A 24,568-nucleotide genomic window follows, 5' to 3' on the forward strand; every position below is an offset into this window, starting at 1 on the left:
TTCTGAGCTAGCAGTTATCTAGCTCTCTTTGCAAGGCTATAGCGACCTCCTGTCAAGCTATTGGCTTGGGAAGCCTTTGACTCTACCCCCACGTATCTGTATACTTCTCAACCCTCTCGAGTCAGGCCCCCTAAAGAAGAGGGTTCGCCCATCCTTTTTCTCTTCCCTTTGGACAACCCTTGGTTGTTGGGCAACATTTATTTGATAGACATTAAATGGAGAAAGTAAATATTGTCAGTTTCTCCGATGATCTGTATAAAAAACTTTTAGACACCCCTTCGCTACTCGGTGTAACCACCACACCAGCGGCACCGGTGAAAGATCCGGCACTAAATGATTTGGACATCCTATTACAAAAAAAGAAGAAACTTACACGCACAGAATCACACGGCCAACTCATGTTAGAGTACCTGAAAGCTGGCGTGATTCCCGAAGGTCTACAAGTGAAGAACATACCTCGCGTTTTTTTAGACAACCCTAGATTTATGACAAAGTTTAGCGGTGTTGGCAACAAATGCTCCCGCGATTGGGTCATTTTAGTAATTGAAACAGCCGACGAGGAAACCAAGAAACAAAACGAAGAACTCAAAATCCTTGAGGACAAAATCAAAGACGAATCTGTAATACCAGAGATAAAGACACACCTGGACAAGATAGAAGAGGAAATAAAGAAATTTCAAAAATTCACAATCGACAAAAAGCTGTGGAAACTACAAAACGATATAAAAAACTATAAAGAGGAAAAAACTTATCCTTATTTAGTCCCAGGCTTCTACAATCAGCAGAACTCACAGGCATCAAACAATAGACAAAACCCACGGAGACAACAAAGGAACAAATTTGTCACTTTCTCTAATAGCTCCAACAGCAGCGATTCAGATTCACGTACAGCAGGGCCTGCAAATCCCCAATAATCCTCAAGTTTTCAGGGGAGAGGACAACGGGGCAGACCCCGATACCAAGGCCAGCACCCCATGCGCACACGGAATTGGACCCCACGCGCACAACAAACATGGTGATCCCAATTTTCAATCTCAGCGAACACATCTTGTCCTCCCACGAAATCAACGTTCTCAGTAAAGGCCTAACATTCATTCCGAGTTCCCGCGCTGACATGTTCAACACTGAGGTTGAATTACGTAAATTCTTTCGGACCATCCGTTTACGCTATTTTTTCAGAGATAGCCCTGAAAAAGAACTGCCAAAATCAACAGGCCTTAAACCACCATCAACTTTCACCCCCCTCTCCTCCATGGTATGTCCAGAGATCCTATCTTTTGAGAATCGCATTCTTTTAGAAATGCGGAACATTTTCAACAAACAAACCCACTTTAGGAATAACCTCTCGGCCCAACAGAGGTTGGCCCTTAAATCATTAGAAAGTAACAAACAGTTTCTCATCAAACCGGCAGACAAGGGCGGTGGTATCGTTCTCTGGAGCAACACCCTATACGACACGGAAGTAACAAGACAACTATCTAACACTAAGTTCTACAGACCAATACCAGTAAACCCTACGTCAAGGATCCTGTCCGAAGTCATCAGTCTGATGCGTTACGCACACGACGAAGGTTGGATTGACGAGGATGAAAAAGCTTTCCTAGTCAACAACCATCCCATTATTCCAGCATTCTATCTGCTCCCCAAAATCCACAAAAACATAACCAATCCTCCGGGGAGACCTATCGTGGCCGGCATCGGATCAGTCCTGGAGCCTTTATCTATCTATGTGGATCACTTCTTAAGGCCCTTCATCAGTAAGATGCCCTCCTACATCCAAGACACCACGGCTATGATAAAAAAACTGGACACAACAAAAGCCGAACAAGATGACTTTTTAGTTACCCTGGACGTTGAGACCCTCTACACGAGCATCCCGCAAATGGAATGTCTAAAAGTCCTCCAAACCTACTTAGACGACAGGATAACAAGAGAACCACCCACCGCCTTTCTCCTTGAGTGCACCCGACTAGCTCTCACGGAAAATTACTTCATTTTCAAACACTCTTTTTACCAACAATGCCACGGGACCAGCATGGGGGCTACTTTCGCCCCGGACGTGGCTAACTTGTTCATGGACACTTTTGAAAAGAACTCCATCTACAACAAACACAATACCTTTAAAGACTCGATCGGATGTTGGCTAAGATATATTGATGACGTGTTGTTGATTTGGAAAGGGACCGAAGACAATCTTCACGTGTTCCTGTTGTGGTTGAACTCACAAAATGAGTGCATCAAATTTACCATGGAGTACAGTCAGAATCAGATTCCTTTTCTGGACCTAGTAATATCCAAGAATCCAAACCACTCGCTCAGCACCACTTTATATCGCAAACCCACATCCAAAAACACTCTACTAGAGTACTCCAGCTTCCACCCTCTAGGGTTAAAAACCAACCTACCCTATGGCCAATTCTTACGTATCAGACGCAATTGCTCTACATTAACTGAATACGAATCTAAGAGCAAAGAACTCGCTACCCGTTTAAAGGAACGGGGATACCCCAGCCACATTATTCGTCAAGCTAGAAAAAGAGTCAAACATACTAATCGGAAGGCCTGCCTCACTCCCACCGTCAGAGATCAATCCAACTCTAAAATGACCTGCGTCACCACTTTCACTCCCTTGAGTAACTCAATCAAAAAGGCAGTTCTAAAACACTGGGACAAGCTACAAACAGAATCTTTTAAACCAGAAAAACCAAGATTTGCCTTCAAACGAAGTCGTAATCTGAAAGACCGACTTGTACATACGTACACAGAAGGGGATGCTCCAGACAGTACCCAAACCACACTGTGGAACCTCCCACCCGTCAAAGGCCACTTCAAATGCAGCAATTGCTCCGTCTGCAATTTCACGGCCAACCTCAAGACCATTGATCTGAAAGGAAACCAGTGGACCTTTAACTCGTTTACCAACTGTAAAACCAAATGGTCCGTATACATCATCAAATGCCCCTGTGATCTTATTTACATAGGCAAATCCAAGAGAGAAATTCGACAACGGATTTGTGAACACCGTTCCAGCGTACAAAACCAAATAGAAGACAAACCACTAGTGGCACACTTCAAGATGATGAATCACACTCACAACGACATCTTCTGGGCAATATTGCAAACAGTAGGCAACCCCTTCCGCGGAGGCAACAGGGATCTTGCCCTTCGTAAACTCGAGCAAAAATGGATTTATCGACTGGACTCTGTAAGACAGGGTCTTAACATTTCCATCGAATGGAACCTGTTCTTTAATAAGTAAAGTGTTGCTCGCTCCCCTGTGCCTTGACCCACCTATTTCCCCATGGGTCTCCTTCTACTACCAGAGCACGCTCCCTTCAACCTTCAGTTACTCTAAGTCTAATCTGCCACTCCCCAGTGCGTTTTTCACTCCGTGTTTTCACTTCGAATACAGTCATTGTGGACTGGTCACATCTGTAACAATTTCTAGGCGCTACGATATAAGATCTCTTATTCCTTTTTTCGTGATTCATCTATTTCTGGCACTTGCCTGTGATCAACTGCAACACATGACTCCTTTCATTATTGTATTGTATTCATGTCCTTAATCTGTCCGCACAGAAAAGACACAGAAATTGTGAACTGTTTTTCCTGGGCACTTTGTTATTGATGACTCACGTCGCTTTACTGCAATACATGATTCCATATGTAACTCTGCAGTGCCAGCATTGAATGTAGCATGTACCTAGCGACTCGATAATATCCGCTCACAAGCCTTTAACTGTATTTCCTTATTGATGTCTCAAGGAATAACAATGCATGTTACAAATGGTGCCAATTGTAATTTTGCCCATGATCATACATGACTCATCCAGCTTGCGCGCACCAACGCACACATGACCAACACACATGCGCACACCGACGCATTCAGTACGACCGCGCCCACACCTTACACTATCCCCGGACGCATGCGCAGTCCCTGTAGGCACTACGGCCTCGTTTTAAACCCTGACATGCGCAGTCAGTCCAGCGCAACCGACGGCAGTGACACAGCTCTTTTTCCTGTCTCTCGCACAGGTAAGATCCGCAATACCCCGCGCTGCTGGTACCATTTGTTCTGGTCACAATCACACTCTAGCATTTATTCCAACGATTCACCCCTGGTTTTGTCCTCCTAACTCGTGCTACGTACCACTGCACACCACCCTCATATCTTAGCACTACGTAGTAACAGACTCCCGACTAATCACTAGAACTACAACTGCCACCCACTTTTGACTCGAGCACAGCTCATCTAAAAACTATGAGTCACGGCCGCTCACTGGACATAGCAGCACGAGTTAGTCCTTGTTGTAGTAACGGCCCTATGCACAGATTAATTCTTACTAGTCATTTTTTGACCTTCTTTTACTTAGACTGGGGCCTCTGACACCTGCAGATCGACCCCCCCCAGCTGCAAATCCAGCAGCTGCAATTTACTCAGATAGCCATGGCGCTTATCAACGTCCACATGGTAGGTCCTTTGCCTTGCTCTTCTCACCACTAGTGGACATATTCTATCCTCACCGTTTTTAACATAGCCTCGTTTACCATAGGACGACACCTTACTCATTCATCCGGTCTGAACTCGACCTCCAAGTCCTGAAGACAGTTCGGTATCCTCAGTGCAGCGCTGTCCCATCTCTATCAGCCTCTGCCTATGTCAGCTATCAACCGAACCAGAAACACAAACTCAAGTGTCGACAACGTCAATGTGTTGTGATAAAAAACAACACAGAAAATAGACTGTTACCACTGTATACTAATCCTTCACAATGCAGATTTAATGTATGCATATATGCCACACTATGGCACAAAAATGTCTTCCTGTTAAATAAATTCATATTGTTTTATTCATCCACGGTGATTCTTTGTTCTGAGCTAGCAGTTATCTAGCTCTCTTTGCAAGGCTATAGCGACCTCCTGTCAAGCTATTGGCTTGGGAAGCCTTTGACTCTACCCCCACGTATCTGTATACTTCTCAACCCTCTCGAGTCAGGCCCCCTAAAAAAGAGGGTTCGCCCATCCTTTTTCTCTTCCCTTTGGACAACCCTTGGTTTTTGGGCAACATTTATTTGATAGACATTAAATGGAGAAAGTAAATATTGTCAGTTTCTCCGATGATCTGTATAAAAAACTTTTAGACACCGCTTCGCTACTCGGTGTAACCACCACACCAGCGGCACCGGTGAAAGATCCGGCACTAAATGATTTGGACATCCTATTACAAAAAAAGAAGAAACTTACACGCACATAATCACACGGCCAAATCATGTTAGAGTACCTGAAAGCTGGCGTGATTCCCGAAGGTCTACAAGTGAAGAACATACCTCGCGTTTTTTTAGACAACCCTAGATTTATGACAAAGTTTAGCGGTGTTGGCAACAAATGCTCCCGCGATTGGGTCATTTTAGTAATTGAAACAGCCGACGAGGAAACCAAGAAACAAAACGAAGAACTCAAAATCCTTGAGGACAAAATCAAAGACGAATCTGTAATACCAGAGATAAAGACACACCTGGACAAGATAGAAGAGGAAATAAAGAAATTTCAAAAATTCACAATCGACAAAAAGCTGTGGAAACTACAAAACGATATAAAAAACTATAAAGAGGAAAAAACTTATCCTTATTTAGTCCCAGGCTTCTACAATCAACAGAACTCACAGGCATCAAACAATAGACAAAACCCACTGAGACAACAAAGGAACAAATTCGTCACTTTCTCTAATAGCTCCAACAGCAGCGATTCAGATTCAAGTACAGCAGGGCCTGCAAATCCCCAACAATCCTCAAGTTTTCAGGGGAGAGGACAACGGGGCAGACCCCGATACCAAGGCCAGCACCCCATGCGCACACGGAATTGGACCCCACGCGCACAACAAACATGGTGATCCCAATTTTCAATCTCAGCGAACACATCTTGTCCTCCCACGAAATCAAAGTTCTCAGTAAAGGCCTAACATTCATTCCGAGTTCCCGCGCTGACATGTTCAACACTGAGGTTGAATTACGTAAATTCTTTCGGACCATCCGTTTACGCTATTTTTTCAGAGATAGCCCTGAAAAAGAACTGCCAAAATCAACAGGCCTTAAACCACCATCAACTTTCACCCCCCTCTCCTCCATGGTATGTCCAGAGATCCTATCTTTTGAGAATCGCATTCTTTTAGAAATGCGGAACATTTTCAACAAACAAACCCACTTTAGGAATAACCTCTCGGCCCAACAGAGGTTGGCCCTTAAATCATTAGAAAGTAACAAACAGTTTCTCATCAAACCGGCAGACAAGGGCGGTGGTATCGTTCTCTGGAGCAACACCCTATACGACACGGAAGTAACAAGACAACTATCTAACACTAAGTTCTACAGACCAATACCAGTAAACCCTACGTCAAGGATCCTGTCCGAAGTCATCAGTCTGATGCGTTACGCACACGACGAAGGTTGGATTGACGAGGATGAAAAAGCTTTCCTAGTCAACAACCATCCCATTATTCCAGCATTCTATCTGCTCCCCAAAATCCACAAAAACATAACCAATCCTCCGGGGAGACCTATCGTGGCCGGCATCGGATCAGTCCTGGAGCCTTTATCTATCTATGTGGATCACTTCTTAAGGCCCTTCATCAGTAAGATGCCCTCCTACATCCAAGACACCACGGCTATGATAAAAAAACTGGACACAACAAAAGCCGAACAAGATGACTTTTTAGTTACCCTGGACGTTGAGTCCCTCTACACGAGCATCCCGCAAATGGAATGTCTAAAAGTCCTCCAAACCTACTTAGACGACAGGATAACAAGAGAACCACCCACCGCCTTTCTCCTTGAGTGCACCCGACTAGCTCTCACGGAAAATTACTTCATTTTCAAACACTCTTTTTACCAACAATGCCACGGGACCAGCATGGGGGCTACTTTCGCCCCGGACGTGGCTAACTTGTTCATGGACACTTTTGAAAAGAACTCCATCTACAACAAACACAATACCTTTAAAGACTCGATCGGATGTTGGCTAAGATATATTGATGACGTGTTCATGATTTGGAAAGGGACCGAAGACAATCTTCACGTGTTCCTGTTGTGGTTGAACTCACAAAATGAGTGCATCAAATTTACCATGGAGTACAGTCAGAATCAGATTCCTTTTCTGGACCTAGTAATATCCAAGAATCCAAACCACTCGCTCAGCACCACTTTATATCGCAAACCCACATCCAAAAACACTCTGCTAGAGTACTCCAGCTTCCACCCTCTAGGGTTAAAAACCAACCTACCCTATGGCCAATTCTTACGTATCAGACGCAATTGCTCTACATTAACTGAATACAAATCTAAGAGCAAAGAACTCGCTACCCGTTTAAAGGAACGGGGATACCCCAGCCACATTATTCGTCAAGCTAGAAAAAGAGTCAAACATACTAATCGGAAGGCCTGCCTCACTCCCACCGTCAGAGATCAATCCAACTCTAAAATGACCTGCGTCACCACTTTCACTCCCTTGAGTAACTCAATCAAAAAGGCAGTTCTAAAACACTGGGACAAGCTACAAACAGAATCTTTTAAACCAGAAAAACCAAGATTTGCCTTCAAACGAAGTCGTAATCTGAAGGACCGACTTGTACATACGTACACAGAAGGGGATGCTCCAGACAGTACCCAAACCACACTGTGGAACCTCCCACCCGTCAAAGGCCACTTCAAATGCGGCAATTGCTCCGTCTGCAATCTCACGGCCAACCTCAAGACCATTGATCTGAAAGGAAACCAGTGGACCTTTAACTCGTTTACCAACTGTAAAACCAAATGGTCCGTATACATCATCAAATGCCCCTGTGATCTTATTTACATAGGCAAATCCAAGAGAGAAATTCGACAACGGATTTGTGAACACCGTTCCAGCGTACGAAACCAAATAGAAGACAAACCACTAGTGGCACACTTCAAGATGATGAATCACACTCACAACGACATCTTCTGGGCAATATTGCAAACAGTAGGCAACCCCTTCCGTGGAGGCAACAGGGATCTTGCCCTTCGTAAACTCGAGCAAAAATGGATTTATCGACTGGACTCTGTAAGACAGGGTCTTAACATTTCCATCGAATGGAACCTGTTCTTTAATAAGTAAAGTGTTGCTCGCTCCCCTGTGCCTTGACCCACCTATTTCCCCATGGGTTTCCTTCTACTACCAGAGCACGCTCCCTTCAACCTTCAGTTACTCTAAGTCTAATCTGCCACTCCCCAGTGCGTTTTTCACTCCGTGTTTTCACTTCGAATACAGTCATTGTGGACTGGTCACACCTGTAACAATTTCTAGGCGCTACGATATAAGATCTCTTATTCCTTTTTTCGTGATTCATCTATTTCTGGCACTTGCCTGTGATCAACTGCAACACATGACTCCTTTCATTATTGTATTGTATTCATGTCCTTAATCTGTCCGCACAGAAAAGACACAGAAATTGTGAACTGTTTTTCCTGGGCACTATGTTATTGATGACTCACGTCGCTTTACTGCAATACATGATTCCATATGTAACTCTGCAGTGCCAGCATTGAATGTAGCATGTACCTAGCGACTCGATAATATCCGCTCACAAGCCTTTCACTGTATTTCCTTATTGATGTCTCAAGGAATAACAATGCATGTTACAAATGGTGCCAATTGTAATTTTGCCCATGATCATACATGACTCATCCAGCTTGCGCGCACCAACGCACACATGACCAACACACATGCGCACACCGACGCATTCAGTACGACCGCGCCCACACCTTACACTATCCCCGGACGCATGCGCAGTCCCTGTAGGCACTACGGCCTCGTTTTAAACCCTGACATGCGCAGTCAGTCCAGCGCAACCGACGGCAGTGACACAGCTCTTTTTCCTGTCTCTCGCACAGGTAAGATCCGCAATACCCCGCGCTGCTGGTACCATTTGTTCTGGTCACAATCACACTCTAGCATTTATTCCAACGATTCACCCCTGGTTTTGTCCTCCTAACTCGTGCTACGTACCACTGCACACCACCCTCATATCTTAGCACTACGTAGTAACGGACTCCCGACTAATCACTAGAACTACAACTGCCACCCACTTTTGACTCGAGCACTGCTCATCTAAAAACTCTGAGTCACGGCCGCTCACTGGACATAGCAGCACGAGTTAGTCCTTGTTGTAGTAACGGCCCTATGCACAGATTAATTCTTACTAGTCAATTTTTGACCTTCTTTTACTTAGACTGGGGCCTCTGACACCTGCAGATCGACCCCCCCAGCCGCAAATCCAGCAGCTGCAATTTACTCAGATAGCCATGGCGCTTATCAACGTCCACATGGTAGGTCCTTTGCCTGGCTCTTCTCACCACTAGTGGACATATTCTATCCTCACCGTTTTTAACATAGCCTCTTTTACCATAGGACGACACCTTACTCATTCATCCGGTCTGAACTCGACCTCCAAGTCCTGAAGACAGTTCGGTATCCTCAGTGCAGCGCTGTCCCATCTCTATCAGCCTCTGCCTATGTCAGCTATCAACCGAACCAGAAACACAAACTCAAGTGTCGACAACGTCAATGTGTTGTGACAAAAAACAACACAGAAAATAGACTGTTACCACTGTATACTAATCCTTCACAATGCAGATTTAATGTATGCATATATGCCACACTATGGCACAAAAATGTCTTCCTGTTAAATAAATTCATATTGTTTTATTCATCCACGGTGATTCTTTGTTCTGAGCTAGCAGTTATCTAGCTCTCTTTGCAAGGCTATAGCGACCTCCTGTCAAGCTATTGGCTTGGGAAGCCTTTGACTCTACCCCCACGTATCTGTATACTTCTCAACCCTCTCGAGTCAGGCCCCCTAAAAAAGAGGGTTCGCCCATCCTTTTTCTCTTCCGGGTGACATCAGCATCCATGATTCACACAACAGACACAGACATGCAAACATGTGTGCGTCGTCACATGCAGGTGCACATCATGCATAACAACACGCACACCATTGTCATTGCACAAGCTTGACCGGACTCACATGCTTCACTGTCATGTCCCTGAACACAGACATCCATACATACGGCATACCAGACATACGTCCAAGGTGCACACACCTGACACACCTCAACATGCACTATGCTGGAGATGAACACATGGACACTTACCACTCGGCTCCGGACGGGTCTGCATATCGAGGACCTGGTGGTGAAGCACTGGGCTAATGCGCTCGAGGACCCTCATCTGGATGTTAGTCATCTGGTCCCGGCGCCCCACTTCTCCACGAGCATCAACGAGGCGCCGGGCCTTCCTGAGGGCACTGGACCTGAAGTCCTCCCAGTGCTTCAGGACACGGTAGTAGTCGTGGGATACCTCCCCCTCCGTGTTGTTGGCATCCACGATGTCCTTCCAGATCCTCCTCCGTCCATCCCTGATGAGGCACAAACTTGAGAAGAGGGCCTCATAATTCCTCAGGACTCGCTCCACCAGGATGCCAACTTAATTTTCAGTGAAACTGGAAGCCTTCTGCCTCTCTGACTGGGGGTTGCCACTGGCCCCAGATGCTGTTGAGTCAGACATGGCAACCCCAGAGGCAGGTGTGGGTGGGCAACTTAGTCCTGGGGCTGGGCTGTGGAGTGATGGTACACCAGTCGGGAGTCTTCTGGGTTAGCAGAGGTGGTCTCAGGTAAAGGATCCCTGGCTATGGCTTCCATGCAGGCACCAAATAGCAGCACACGTTGGCAGCAGATGGCTCGTAGGAGGCTGCTCAGGGCTCCAGGGGGCAGGTAAATGCCCTTCTGGGCAGGAGCGTGGTCTTCCGTGTGTTGTCGCATGGCCAGCTTGATGCAGAGTGAGTCCGCACGTGAAAAAACAGCACATGATCGTGTAATCTGAGGAAAGGCACTTAGCGCCTAAGTGACGTGATGCGCGCACGTGTTGCCTTCACCAGGGGTTAAAGGTCCGCGCGGGTAAGCAGTTTGCTGTACGTGCTTTTCGTGGAGACTGACCGCGTGTGTTTCTTCTTCTTGTGGGTTCACACGCGATTACTTCACAGCGCTTAAAGTTCGTACTTCTTGTTTTGGCGGGGGAGTTGCCTACGCGCACAAGCGTGTGTGTTTTTCTTTTCCACACAAGGCAGACAGTGAGTCGTGCTCGCTTATTTTTCCCACTGTGGTTGCCCCTGTATGTCGCGCACCCATTTTCGAGGTCAGTAGCCTGTGTGTTCCACGTGTATGTATTATTTGTGTCCCTGAGTGCCACAGCGTACTGCAGGAGGTTTATTCCACGCACATGGGGTACCGGGGGTTGCGTGCACATTTAAAATCATTTTTTGGGGTGCATGAGCGTTGCGTGACCTGTTTTTATCACCAGGGGTCACAGACAGCCTTGCATGAGCACAAGGGTGCGTCTAACATCTCGTACCCTGCCCCCTCCACCCCAATTGCCCAGGACAATTGTTGTGTGCACCTCCCATTGGCAACATACCATCCGTGCCATGGTTGGGAGGACACCAAAAGGGAATGGCGGGAAAGCTGGGTGACCTCCCAAGGCTGGGCGTTGAAGGGAACGGGGCCGGGGTGGCCAGGGAGTCCAGGTAGTTCAGGGAGGCTAAGGTGGATGCGGAGAGGGACGTGGCCAGGGTGTACCACAGGGACAGGATGTCCATCAACTTGCTGGGACAGCCATGCCACCACCCCCACCGCCTCAGGGAGATGCTGCTGCTGCAGTCATCCCCAGCGCAAATCTGACCCCACAGGCATTGTCATCTGCTGCCAGTAGGTGGTGGAAGCTGCAGGTGCAGCTGAGGCAACCACCACCCAGGCTCGGGGTCAGCCAGCGCAGGCTGCCTTGCCACAGGACTCCCAGAAAGATTTTCAGGGCAGGAAGGCCAAGCCACCTGTGTCCAAGGTAGCTGTGACCAAGGCACATGTTCCTGGGGCAGTTTTGACATCTGCTGCCCCAAGCAGCCAGGTGGTGGGAGCTGCATGGGCAGATGCAGCCGACACCACCCAGGCAGTGAGTTTGCCAGCCAGGACTGTGTTGGTCGCAGCCCTTGGCACTGAGGATGTTGTGCTGCTGGGTCTTGGCAACAGCACCCAGCAGCCAATCACACAATTCAGGCCTTCCGTTCTCATGCCAGTTCCAACTCCCACTGGCCAGTCCACCATTGCCACTGCCCCAACTGACCAGAGCGGCATTTGCCTCTCGGGGTCTGCACAACCGGCCAAGAGGAGGAATTGTGCTTCTGTGCATGAGGCTGGGACCCCAGACATGGCATCGGCCTCCGGCACAGCAAGGAAGAGGCCTTTCAATAAAGAGGAGCTGGACTTCCTTGTGGACTACATGTCGGCACACAACCGCGATATGCTGGTGGGCCCAGGTTGCCATACTACACCTACCCAGCGTCAGGTCCACTGGCAGTTCATTGCGGATGGTGTGAATGCATTGGCATATGAGAGGCGCACAGCTCAGGATTGCCACAAGCTTTGGACTGACCTCCGACGCTATGCAAAACAAAAGTGGACCTCTAATTACTCCCTGACTCGGGTGATTGGCAGCGGGCCACCACCAGAGGAGGATGAACTCACTCGGCACGAGGGAAACACTATGGAGTTCATCGATCAGGGATTTATCCAGGGAGTGGGAGAGATTCAGGTTTATGACACAAAGTCTGGTGAGTCTTGATGCGTGTGTGTCCAGCCCATGTGTGTTTTGCTTGTGTGATGTGTTGTGATTGACTGCCAGTTCAGGCTATGTATTGATGAGTGACATGTGTGACACATGCAATGCTTTGCTGATGTGATTGTCATCATGCAGTCTGCATGCAGGGTATGTGCGGCACCCTGGGGCAGTCCTCATCACCACACATGCACCCTACCTACATGCAAGTCACTCAGCAGCCTCTCCTGTCCATGTTCAAGCTCACTGACATGTTTGCATATAGCCTGTGATGTAGTTCCACCCAACACTCAGCCTATTTCATCACATGACTGACGGCTATGTGAGGTCACCCTGCAAGCTGCTCCTTCTCACAGGCATGCTTCCTTGCCTCTCCACCACTCTGCAGTTCACTGTCTCCATGGTACTGGCAGATTCTGTGTTGTACTACTGCTATGGTCTGTTGCCTTTTCCTGTGTACAGGCACACTTCCCTGTGCAACCATGCCATACCTGTGCTGTGGGGTACATCCTTTGTCCTTGATTCAGGGTGTCTCACTTGGACCGTGCAGATGGCACAGGCTCAGAGTGCACATGAGTGATCATTCATGGACCATTGCATTCCCAGCATTCCCTGCAAGCCCCTATGGGTCCGTGGCAGGCTACTCATTGTAACACATCTCCAGTATTTTATCCGTCTCATGGTCACTCAGGGTCACTTCATCATCATGCACATGTTTATGGTGCCCTTGTCTGTGTCGGGCACAGGCCTTCCTCTGTTACAGCCACCCTGCTTACAGGCGACTGGTGTTGTGGCTTCTGCCTGCTTAGATGTACTTGTGATGGTTCCTCATGTGTCCTGCTTTCTGTCCCCCTCTCATCTGATGTAGTCTCAGTTGTCTCAGTTGATGCAATTGACACCTGCATACACTGTCTGCAACTTCACACTACTTTGGTCAGCCATTCAGAGGCACGCACTGGCTCCCTGCCATTCCCTAGGTGGGTTTGGAGGGTGCAGTGCATCCCTAAAACCCAGTGCTAACACTTTGCACTTGATGACTGAACTTGCCCTTACAGTGCCGTCATGTCACAAGATTGACATCACTACATTTCTGGTTTTGTTGATAGTTGAGGACGTACACATGTGCTGCACTCCACCCAGGCACTTATGAGCCATGTTTTACCCTTCAACATGCCTATTCACTTGTTTGTTGTCAAAGTGACTTGCCATGTATGTATCCATTTGCCTACCTTCATTGTATTTCAAGGCACTTGAGTTGTTGCATCCAGTGACACGTGTGCTTTTATTGATATTAATGTTCTTGTAGTACATGTTGACATGCATTTTGCATGTGTCATGGACACTTCTATTTGACTTTCTGCTGTAGCTATTTGGAAATTGTGCCATGGCTATGCTACTTGACATCTCAGGTGGCATCTGTAAATGTTGGCAAATATATATGCCTGCCAGAAGGTTGTGTGTGATGCAGATGATATGCAACATCCAGTACATGTGTGGGTTTTGCATTTGACACACATCCATGTCTGCTTTCGGGGTCCCCTTCCATTTCATTCCCACTGCATGCATGCCAGAGTTTGTGTTGTGTGTGGCATGGCTGCCTCATGTATTGGCCCTAAATATAGTGTTGTATATGTGTGTGGTATGTGCTGCTGACATGTGTACTAATGTTTATTTTAATTTTATTACATGTGATGATGCACCAGAAGCAGTGGAGGAGGAGATGGCAGACAGGGTGGAGGGTTCAGGTCACCAACCCAGCACCAGTGGTGGTCGTGGGGTGGACGCCTACGAACATCCCTTGGTGTTCCAGGCCATCCTGTCCAGGCCTGCCTCTAGGTACGGCTCTGGGGATCTCTGACTCTGATGTTGAATCAGATGCTCATGAATCCATGCTGTCGACGGTGGGTGATTCTGCTATGGATTTGGATTCTGTTCTGTCTGCCATACCTGCAGTGGGGATAGACCCCTCAAGGGGCCAGTCAGTGTTGGTATGTAGGCCTGTGGTGGTTACGGGTGCAGAGTCACACTCCACACCAGTTGCTCCTGATCCTGGGGCAGCAGATCGACGGAGGAAAGCTGTCCTGCAGCCCCAGGCTCTGCCGGCACAGCAAGGACCACGTCTCCTTGGGTCCCGCAGGCGTGGTGCCCAGCAACGTGGTGGCCGTGCGCCACCGGGAACACTGGGTGGGAGCAATCCATGTATGCCATTGCACAGCAACAGGTAGAGCAATTGAGATGTTGGCTTAAGGCATGGAACGTGTGGCTGATTCCATTCTCCCTGCTGATATGCTGGTGGAGCAGGCAATGCAGTCCAAGTGCCACTCACTCAGGCTGGTCACGGTGGCGTCCAACGGAGCCCGACGGGCTGAACTGGTGGCTCTGCGCTCTACTATTGCTGCTGACACACAGTCCAACAGGAAGCACTGAGGGAAGATTATTCCTCCCTCAGAAGTACTCTGGGTACTCTCATCATGGCCCAGGATACACGGGCAGACCAGAGGATGGTGCAGCTGGAATGCACACTCTTGGCTGAACTCCATGCAAGCCGGGAGGAGGTCCTTCTGGCACGTGAGGCCTCCCTGGCAGAACTCTGTGTTATACGTGAAGTGGTGCATGGGGACCTCCGTGCCATATTCATTCAGAACCAGGCTCACCAGGCCTGCACGCTTGCTGCCATGGAGGGGCTTGCTGGGGCTATGTCTGGTCAGGCACCTGTGCCACGCTCACCTCCTGATGTACAACCAGGGGGTGATGATGACCTATCTCTACCTCAGGTCATGCCGTGAAGGCCATGAGCACATGGAGGAATTTATTTTTTAGTCTCAACATCGACACATTTGGGTGTTGGGGTGCACCCTGCACCTCCCCCCTCCTTGGTGGCCCCCATCCCCCGGGTCCACTGTGGACATTTTTATTTTTTGTCTATTGTGCGTTTATGTTGCATTGTGGTGCTATGTGGCATCCGATGGCATCCACTGTGTGTTCCGGCTGGGCCCATACAGGCTTGTCTCATGTTTGTGTTTTTGGCTTGGAGTCCGGACACATATGCCACTCCTGCTTCCCATTTCCATGGGCTCGCAAGGATGGCACTGTGTGACAGTAACTTACACAGAGATATTGGACTTCCGTCATATCTGTGGCCAGTCTGAAGTCCAACTTGTGCATACACCCCTAGTGGGGATTCATGATGGTTTCTCCAGTGCATGTTTGGACAGCATTTTGGTGAGTATATTGTTGACTGTGCATGATTTAATTCTGCTAATTCATGTATTGTCTTGACTGTATACATTGTTGATGCACTTCATGCTGTATGCGGTCCCAGGCTCACTTTAGCTGTCGAGGCCTCTCTCATGATGGTAGGGAGATGTGTGGTGGCAATGCCACATTGAGGCACTTGTGCTATGTTGTTTACTCACTGTCTGACATTGTCACTGTTGAGTCCTGTGTTCATGATGTGTTATGCTGGTAAATTGATAGTCCTATGTTGGCTTTGCTTATGATATTGATCAGCAATATGTTTCCGTTGCAGATGTGTCCACCAGAGAGTGGTTAACATGGAAAATGTATGCTACACTGTATGTTCATGCGTTTCCCATGCTAACATGCATTGAATCGCCCTTCAAACACCCCCCTACAACACACACAACACACCCCCAACCTACACACACTACTTGCCTTCATGCTGCGTCCCTGCTGCACATGTTCACATTGACTTTCGTGATTGTGAACTGGCGCTGCAGGCTAATTTTTTTTCCTTTGGTTTTTTATGCAGCTGCAGGGCTTTCCAGGCCACTGACACCACTCACTGTACTGTGTGGTGTAGTGAGCTGGGTGTTGCAGGGGACAATCCCACAGTACCTGCATTTTCTTTTCTTTTTTGGGATTCCCTGAAATGCATGCCACCAAAGGTTCGAGGTTTTGGTGTTCAGGCCTTTGATGGCATGCATTTACATACTTTTAGTATAGGTTGGATGTTTTTGCTCACTCTTTTCTTCAGAGTGCGTGTCTGAGGGGATTGTCTGTGGCCTGTCTCCATTTGTAACAGTGTGCTTTGTGACAGCTGTCATGTGTGTTGATATTTATATTGATATTTTCACATTGCATGCCCTGGCATGTTGTGTGGGGTGGGTGACCTGGGGTTGAGGGAGGTTTAGGTGACATACCAGCATTTGGATGTGCTATTTTGCATGGGGGATTTGGAATCTGTGGCTTGCATGTGTGCCTTTTGGTCACACAGGATTGTGTTTAAGTGGCTAGGGATGCACACAATGCTGCATTTCCAAGGACACATTCTCAGGGTGTTAAGGTTGTGACAGTTGACTGTCCCTTTGTCATCATCGATTGTCACCTGGAATGTGCCAGGCCTGTGTGCACCCCACAGGGGGGGAGTACAAGTGAAAAATGTAGCCACAAACTGGGTACGGGCTGCCTCGCCACATGCCCTTCCCCTCTCATGCACAGTGGCCGTGCATGTGGTTGGGGATGTGGGGGCACTACCATGTCCACCGGTACGCCCCGCCGGCTTGCAAGGTTGTGCAGGACACATGCTGCCACAATGATCCTGCACACTACTAGGTGCGCATATAGTAGCTGCCCACCAGAGCGGTCAAGGGAGTGGAAACGTGACTTGAGCACTCCGAATGTGCGTTCCACTATGCTCCGGGTTGCAATATGGGCTGCGTTGTATCTTACCTGGGGTGCTGTGGTGGGGTTCCGTATTGGCGTCATCATGTTGGTGTTCAGAGGGTAGGCACTGTCTCATGGAGAGGTGATGGTTGTCATTAGTTGGATTTGTTTATTTGTCTGTGTGTGACATCCATGCATGTGCACAGGCATTTATACTCACCATGTGTTGCCATGCCTGCCAGCTTGCATTCTGGCATTAGGGCTGACATTCTGAATATGAAACTGTCATGGGTGGACCGGGGATAGTTTGCATAGACAGAGGTTATGATTCCTTTGGCATCGCATACAACCTGTACGTTGATGGAATGCCACTACTTGCGGTTGCGATAGATGTGCTCAGTGGCCCTAGGTGGACGTAGGGCCAGATGGGTGCAATCAATGGCACCGAGCACTCTGGGGAATTGTGCCACCCCGTAAAGTCCTGGACCAGGGCCTGCCTTTCTGCAGGCATTCTGGGCATGTATATGTGCCTGTGGACTGAGGGGCATGTAGTCATGATTGCCAACACCTGGTGTAGGCAGCGTGACTGCGTGGCCTGTGAGACGCCCCCAACTATGGCAGTTGTCTGTTGAAATGACCCAGTGGCCAAAAAATGCAGGACATTAAGCACCTTTCCCAAGGGGCTCAGTGCTTGTGAGCACAAGACAGGTGGTGTGAGGTCATCCTCCCACTCAGTGACCAGGTCTAGGATGATATGAGGTGGAAACCTATACCAGCCATGGACCTGGTCATCAGGCATCCCAAAAAGGCTGGTCCTGGGTAAGAACATGTGGGTCTGGCTATCCTCCTCCTCCTCCTGCGGTGTCCCACGATCACTGCTGCGAGGAATGGGACATTCATCGTAGCTGTATATGGTTGCTTGTTGTTTTTGTGCGTTTTTATGCTGAGCCAGGCCGCTTCCGCCTGCTTTCACGTGGCGGATGTGTTTCCAGCTTTGCGCATCTTTTGGCGTGCGCGTGTTTGTCCTGTCCAATTCCATGAATATGTGTTGTTAGCGCGCGTGTGGCCGTTGCGAGCGTTTCACTGCCGTACTTCCCCCGTTAAGCCCACATTTTTGCCTGTTGTTCCCCATTCTGTGTGTTCCGCCCCCTTTTTAGGTGTGTGTGCTGGAAGTTGTGCGCCTTCACTGCGTGACTCGCGCACAGCTTTCGGATGTCGCTGTGACGTGTGTGCCACGTGCGGATTCAGCGCACGTCCCAGGTGAGCCACGCGCAGTGCCTTCAATGAATTGGTAAACGGGCACACGCGTGCGTTTCGCACGTGTGCACTGCATTTCTCACGCTTGTGCCATAGATTTCGGCGCCCAATGATTCCATGAATTACCCCATAGATATTAAATAACCAACCTTGATTCTGTCGGTCTAAAACTGGTGTAGTTTACATTTAAACTAAATAGTGCAGGCATCAAGAAATTCTTGTAACCTTTTAGGTGAGCCACCATATTTTCCTATGGCCAAATCCCCCCCAATGGAAAGTCAATAAAAGTATCTTGAGCTGCTTCAGCCTGTTCCAGTGTAGTGTTTTCTGTTTTTAAGTGTCTGCACTTCCGTGGTCAATAGCTGAACAGCACTTATCAATTCTTGGACTTGATCCATGCCTTCTATTCAGATGTAACGTCCAACTTTTCAGTGACTGGCCTCAACTTTGTACACCAGTTCTTTCAGAACGAGGTGAGGAATGTTCTTTTACTTTTTAACGCTACTCTGCCAAGCACTTGGGGTGCAGTCACTTGGCGGTAGCCCCAGAAGAGAAAACCCATTAGGGAGAAAACCTCTTGGAGTATTCTGGACTATCTCTCTGATAGGGCTGGGTGAATTAGCGGTAGAGGTTCCAAATATGAGGCTAGGCCAAGCCCAAGAGAGTCCCGGAAGAGCGAAGACTGGAGAGAAATACCAAGCGGCGGGTCAGCAAAAAGAAACAAGACAGAAATACCAGAGATAGGTGAAGAACTGCAGAAGCAGATCCAGGCTCTGGTGACACAGGGACAGGCTGTGGACAGTACAGAAAGCAAACATACTGGTCAAGGAGGAGATGACATAATCCAAGAAGGGAGATTGGATACAATGGGCACAAGAAGGCGAATTGAAGAGCAATATTCACAGGAAATGTAGCAACATGGTGTCCGGACAACAGAAATAGTGTGGTTGCTCTTCTGCTCATGGCTACCAGGAAGAACAAATTGCTATGACGGTTTGAGTGTTGCTTTGGGAACAGATCCTTCCCGGTGGCCATCTTGGAATGGTGTGCATTCCGGTGAAATACTGATGACCAGTTATGCCAGCCGAGAATAATGCAGTTGAGGGTCCAGACTCCAGCTATGCTATAATCCTCCAAAAGGCATACCAGTGTCCTAACATGTCAGTCGCAGGGTGGACAGGTGAGCTTACCTTGGTCTTTGTAGTTGTGGTATGTAGGGCCAGTGGGTCCCGGAAACCAACATGCTGTCCCTAAAGTGCAAAGACTCAACGTGGAGGCCCAAAAGAGAAGAAAGAATGAGGGGGGGGAGCTTAAAAGGCAGGAAAACGGGTACATGAACAACCAGGCTGAATAGAAAAGATGGACAAAGAGCAAACAAGTCAAAACAGGAACAGAAACAAACTAGTCTAAGATGCTTGAAACAAGGGAGCATAGGCTAAGGGGGCGATGAAGAACATAATGTGTTGAGACGCCCAACGCAGAAACTGACTCCCCCTTTATTCAGGAGCCTCTGCCTCTAAAGCCCCAGAAAAGGAAGCAGACAACCCACCAACTTGGATTGGGTTATGATATGATAGGTTATTTATAACGCGCTTAATACACAGAGGTTTCTAAGCGCGGACTCAAGGATCGCGCCTCTGTTGCTCCTTGTTGTCTTGCTTCCAAGGCGAGCATGTTGCCCCTTGTGCTATCCTCCCAATACAAATGCACTGTTCCGTTCTTCTATGGGGTGTCAGTCTTGCTACTGGAAGGCAGGTAAGGAAGTAAAGCAACCAGCCTGTTCATCCCACAAGACAAGTGTTGTGTCTAGAATTAATACACTATACTGGATTCCTCCAAGATTTTTAGGAGACCTTCAAAGCTGCCACAACTGAGTCGCAAACAAGGATGTCTTGTATTGTGTTGGCAAAGTGCGATTACAGTAGTGCCCGAAACCCTAACCATCTTGCACCAAAGGAGAAGGTAGGTGGGCATAGGGGTAAGAGCAGTGAACACCCGAGGCCACCCTTGGATATAATAGTCACAATAACTGCACGCTCGTTCTTGGGTTTATACCATTGTCTTACATTGGGTTTTACCTCAATTCTAAAAATCGTATATATATGTTTATAGTATGAAATGAAATGTAAATTAATTTTATTTTTTATATTGTTTAGACTTTGATCGAATTTACAAATAAAAAGAAAACTTATCGGAAACCACTGTAAACTATTTCTGAACTGTTTCTTGGACATTAATGACTTATGCAGAAACAGAAGTCACTGCACTAAAAGGCCCTGTTCTAAAAAGTTACTCACCGGTAACATACTACATTTCTATTTCTGCTAAAGCTCTATATAGAGCATATTTGACATCTATATATTGCATGGAAATTCCCTTATTGTGCGCTACTTGATGCTATGTTATTCCTTTTCTCTAAACTGATACTCTCATGAGAGTGCTGCCTTGATAGTTCTGCCACGTTTACCATTCGGAGATTAAGGCAGTATACCTAGAAAACCTGCAACTGAAGTGTAGATTGATCTTCCTGAATCCTAAAGTTAGAGTCTAAGAAAATCCTTCTAATAGACCTACAGGGCGGGCCATGCATGCCATTCAACTGTAAAGTGTGACAATGCTCTTCTGGGTCAAGAAGGGCAGGCCAGCCCTGCAGAGCTGCATAGACGGATGCTTGATTAACCCAGTTGTGTGATACAGCTTTCGTGCTATGGTGTATCCAGTACTTCTCCAGGGTCCTGATTCATTCTGATCTTGCACCAACTCTTTCGCCTATGTCTTCAGCTTGCTTGTTCTGCCATTTCACATAGCAGCAAGCCTGACCACCTTATTATTCAGTCTGTTTTGCCTCTGCAGTCTGTTCCTCCAGCTTCCATTGTCTCCTTATTTCCTGAATCGTTGCTGTTCTGCTGGGCTCTCAATTTGTTTCTTCCTGCTGCAATTATTTTGCTGCACTACTCCATTCCTTTTTCTTCTATCTCCTGGATAGGATTATTTCTTGATAGCATGCACCTTGCATGACTTTTTACCTAGGAGCTGACAGAGTGGCTTCTGGAAAGGGCAGGCTGTTCCCCCTTTCTGCTAAAGGCAGAACCAGCGCCATTTTATGATCTTCACTAGACAGTGCCCATCCGATGGTGAATTATGCATTGCGTTTTTTTTTGTTTTAAACAAGCGGGACAGCCCTTTCCTGGTAAGACTGAAGAATATTGTACAGGGTTAGAAAGCACTCTTCATCATTAAATGTATGCGTTAGGTGTGCAAAGCTGCAGTTTGGCCATCTTTAAATCTATTTACAAAGCGCCAATGTCAGATGTATTGCTCTTTTGCAATAACACTTTGATGCTGCAACGCATGTTCTAAATTAATAGAACTGTTCCTTGGCCAGGCTTTGCACATGGAATGAAAATAAAGAGTGGGAACTTTGGCGATGTGGTGAAGGGGATGGACATGTTACATTCCTGTAGCTATGCTTACCAGAGCCTTGTGGTGTAAGCGAGTTATCGATCAACCTTCCCCCCTCCAAGAAAGACAAAGTAATGCTGCTCATCCAACGACTGTTGAAGATAAAAGTGAAGCACATTGACAGTGCAACGATTTATAATGCCTCAAAGAGATATCCCCACCCCATCCATTGTAATGTGGCCAGGCCATATTTGCCATTTGTAGTGCAAATCTGGCACTCCATGATGTCCCTTGCTGGTGGAGCCCTAGATGGCATTCCAAAATTACCTGACCTTAGAATGGATTTAGGAGGTGTAAAGTAGTTGGAATTGTTAAAATGATCTGTTCAGCATGGAGGGAGTGGACAGGATGTACTGTTAAAAGACCAAATTGGGAAACGTTTCTTGCCTATTATTTTGGTTATTTCAATGGGGTACAAATAAAGCATCTTACTCTATCTACTTGTCCAATCTCAATTTGTGAGTTTGATTCAATGATTAGTAACCTCTATATTCCACAACATCCAAGGATTCATGCTTAACTTTCATTCTCTTTTGTATTTTAGGCATGTTTCAGATGAAGCAGCAATCAAGAACAAAGAAGAAGAGGAGAAAACAACAAGTACTTTCAACATAACTGGAGAAAAACAGGTGAGGATTTAAAAAGGAATGAAATATATACACCACATTCTACCTGTTGTCATTGGGAGACAAAGTAAACACTCCAGTGCAACTTGTTTAACAATTGAAATACATTACCTCATGAGATGTTAATGCATAGCTGGAGGGATGGATTGAGAACTGTTGGTGGGATTGTGGCATCCAGTTTGGCTGATTTAGCAGCAGTCAGTGTAGAAGATATATTTTTGAGCTGAATAGGGTCTCAGTTGTATAAAGGCAGCAGACTATGGGACTATGTAAGTATAATGTCAGAGCTGAATGGTGTCTGATGTTCAGGAGCTGGCTGTGCAGTAGGTGTAGGTAGGTGTGTGCTTTGCCAGAGGTCACTGGTGTCACGGTTCTACAAAATGTGGTACAGAGTACAGTATGTGTAAAATCAGGGCTGAATGGTGTCTCAATTCTAGAAATGCAGCAGACAATAGTTGCATTGACCGGCTGCACAGTTTCCCATTTCTTAAGAGGGAAAGATGCAGCTCGCTGTACAACAATTGTCACAGAACTTTGTACAAAAGAGCACAATTGGAGTGTCTGGGTCTGTGGAGATTTTCAGTGGTGGAGTGGAGTAAGGTATACATGTAATCTCACATTTAATAATTCTTTAATCCCTTTAAGGAAGAGCCTCCAGAGAAGAAGCAAAAAAAAGAAGCAAAGCAAAATCAGGAGACACAAGTAAGATGTATGGAAATGGCAACGGAAGATTGAAGGGCGGTAGGATGGAGGGTGGCTTTCTGATCACATCACACGCGTTTTTAACCAGTTATATCAATTGACAATTAATTTCTGAACTGAGCCAAAAGCTCTTAAGTTTTACATACAGATGCTGTTTGTCAATAGTAGCAACTATATGAAATCGCTAATGATGCTTACATGTATAGCCTTCTGCATATTATCCAGCCAAGGTCCCATATAAGCCCCATCTGGTTTGAGAATGATGTGTACTGCTGCTACACTCGTCAATAGGCCTACATTGTGTTGTTGATTGCTTGTCTACAACCCGTATGGCACCTTTGCTAAGTCCCCTTGGGCAAACTGTGGGACACTCTCTGCTAACATCATGGGACATGGAACATTTTGGTGCTGAATCATTATTAGACATGGTATACACACTTCAAATATCATCTCCCCATCATTGTCTATGTCCTCAAAAATGTGCCCATTCGATACACCTCTCAATGGCTGTGCTGGGTCAATGCTTAGGACAGTGCGCCATTCTCCTTCCTCTGCATCTGTCCCTATCCACACTATCTTGTTTTTTTAAACCAACACCCCTTCCAAATCTAGTTTGATAATCGTCGCTGCTTCATGATCTATGGGCTGGGCTGGTCTGAACAGAAATTTGGATGGTACCCTCCGTGGCTTGTTAGCCACACCTGGCACTGTATTGAACAATACTGTAACCCCATAGATGAACAAGCCGGGGTGCAATGGTTGCCCTCCGGTTGCTCCCTCACTTCCCAATGCTTGCACAATGATCATTGCCCTAACATGATATACCTGGGATCAACCAAACTACACCTTCCTCCATGAATGTCATGTTCAATTTGCTTAAAAACCCCTTCCCAACAAATTCACAGGGGAGGCCGTTGAAAACAATAATGGTGCTTTCATTTCCCTGTTACCTACACTAATGGGTGATTCTTCTGTAAATTAAACTGATTTTATTGCCCCAGAGAACTCTTGCATGTCCATTACCTCACCCGATAGGGGGAAATTCCCCTCCTTAATGCATGACTTTGTTACTCCAGTGTCTATGATAACAACAGAAGGTGTATTGCCTATCTCCATGCCCACCAATGGTTCCTCTTCTGGGTTGGCAGTGATTGACAGGACTGGGCTCGCTAAGGCTCTCTGTGGGTTGTCCTAATCTGGATAGATGTTCGTTCCTG

At 47.1% G+C, this 24,568-nt stretch overlaps 1 protein-coding gene across 5 annotated transcripts in view; it reads left to right on the forward strand.

Moving 5' to 3' along the window:
• LOC138521417 (spermatogenesis-associated protein 21-like) overlaps positions 1-24,568 on the forward strand; it is a 1,690,677-nt gene that overhangs the window by 583,047 nt on the left and 1,083,062 nt on the right. For all 5 annotated transcript variants that reach the window (XM_069634222.1, XM_069634219.1, XM_069634221.1 and 2 more), the window contains 2 exons: positions 22,568-22,652; positions 23,295-23,351. In XM_069634222.1, the coding sequence (XP_069490323.1) occupies positions 22,568-22,652; positions 23,295-23,351 (142 nt within the window). The remainder of the gene's footprint in view (positions 1-22,567; positions 22,653-23,294; positions 23,352-24,568) is intronic.

The sequence above is a fragment of the Ambystoma mexicanum genome, chromosome 13 (assembly GCF_040938575.1).
Source record: "Ambystoma mexicanum isolate Mex_15411 chromosome 13, UKY_AmexF1_1, whole genome shotgun sequence".
Classification (NCBI taxonomy): Eukaryota; Metazoa; Chordata; class Amphibia; order Caudata; family Ambystomatidae; genus Ambystoma; species Ambystoma mexicanum.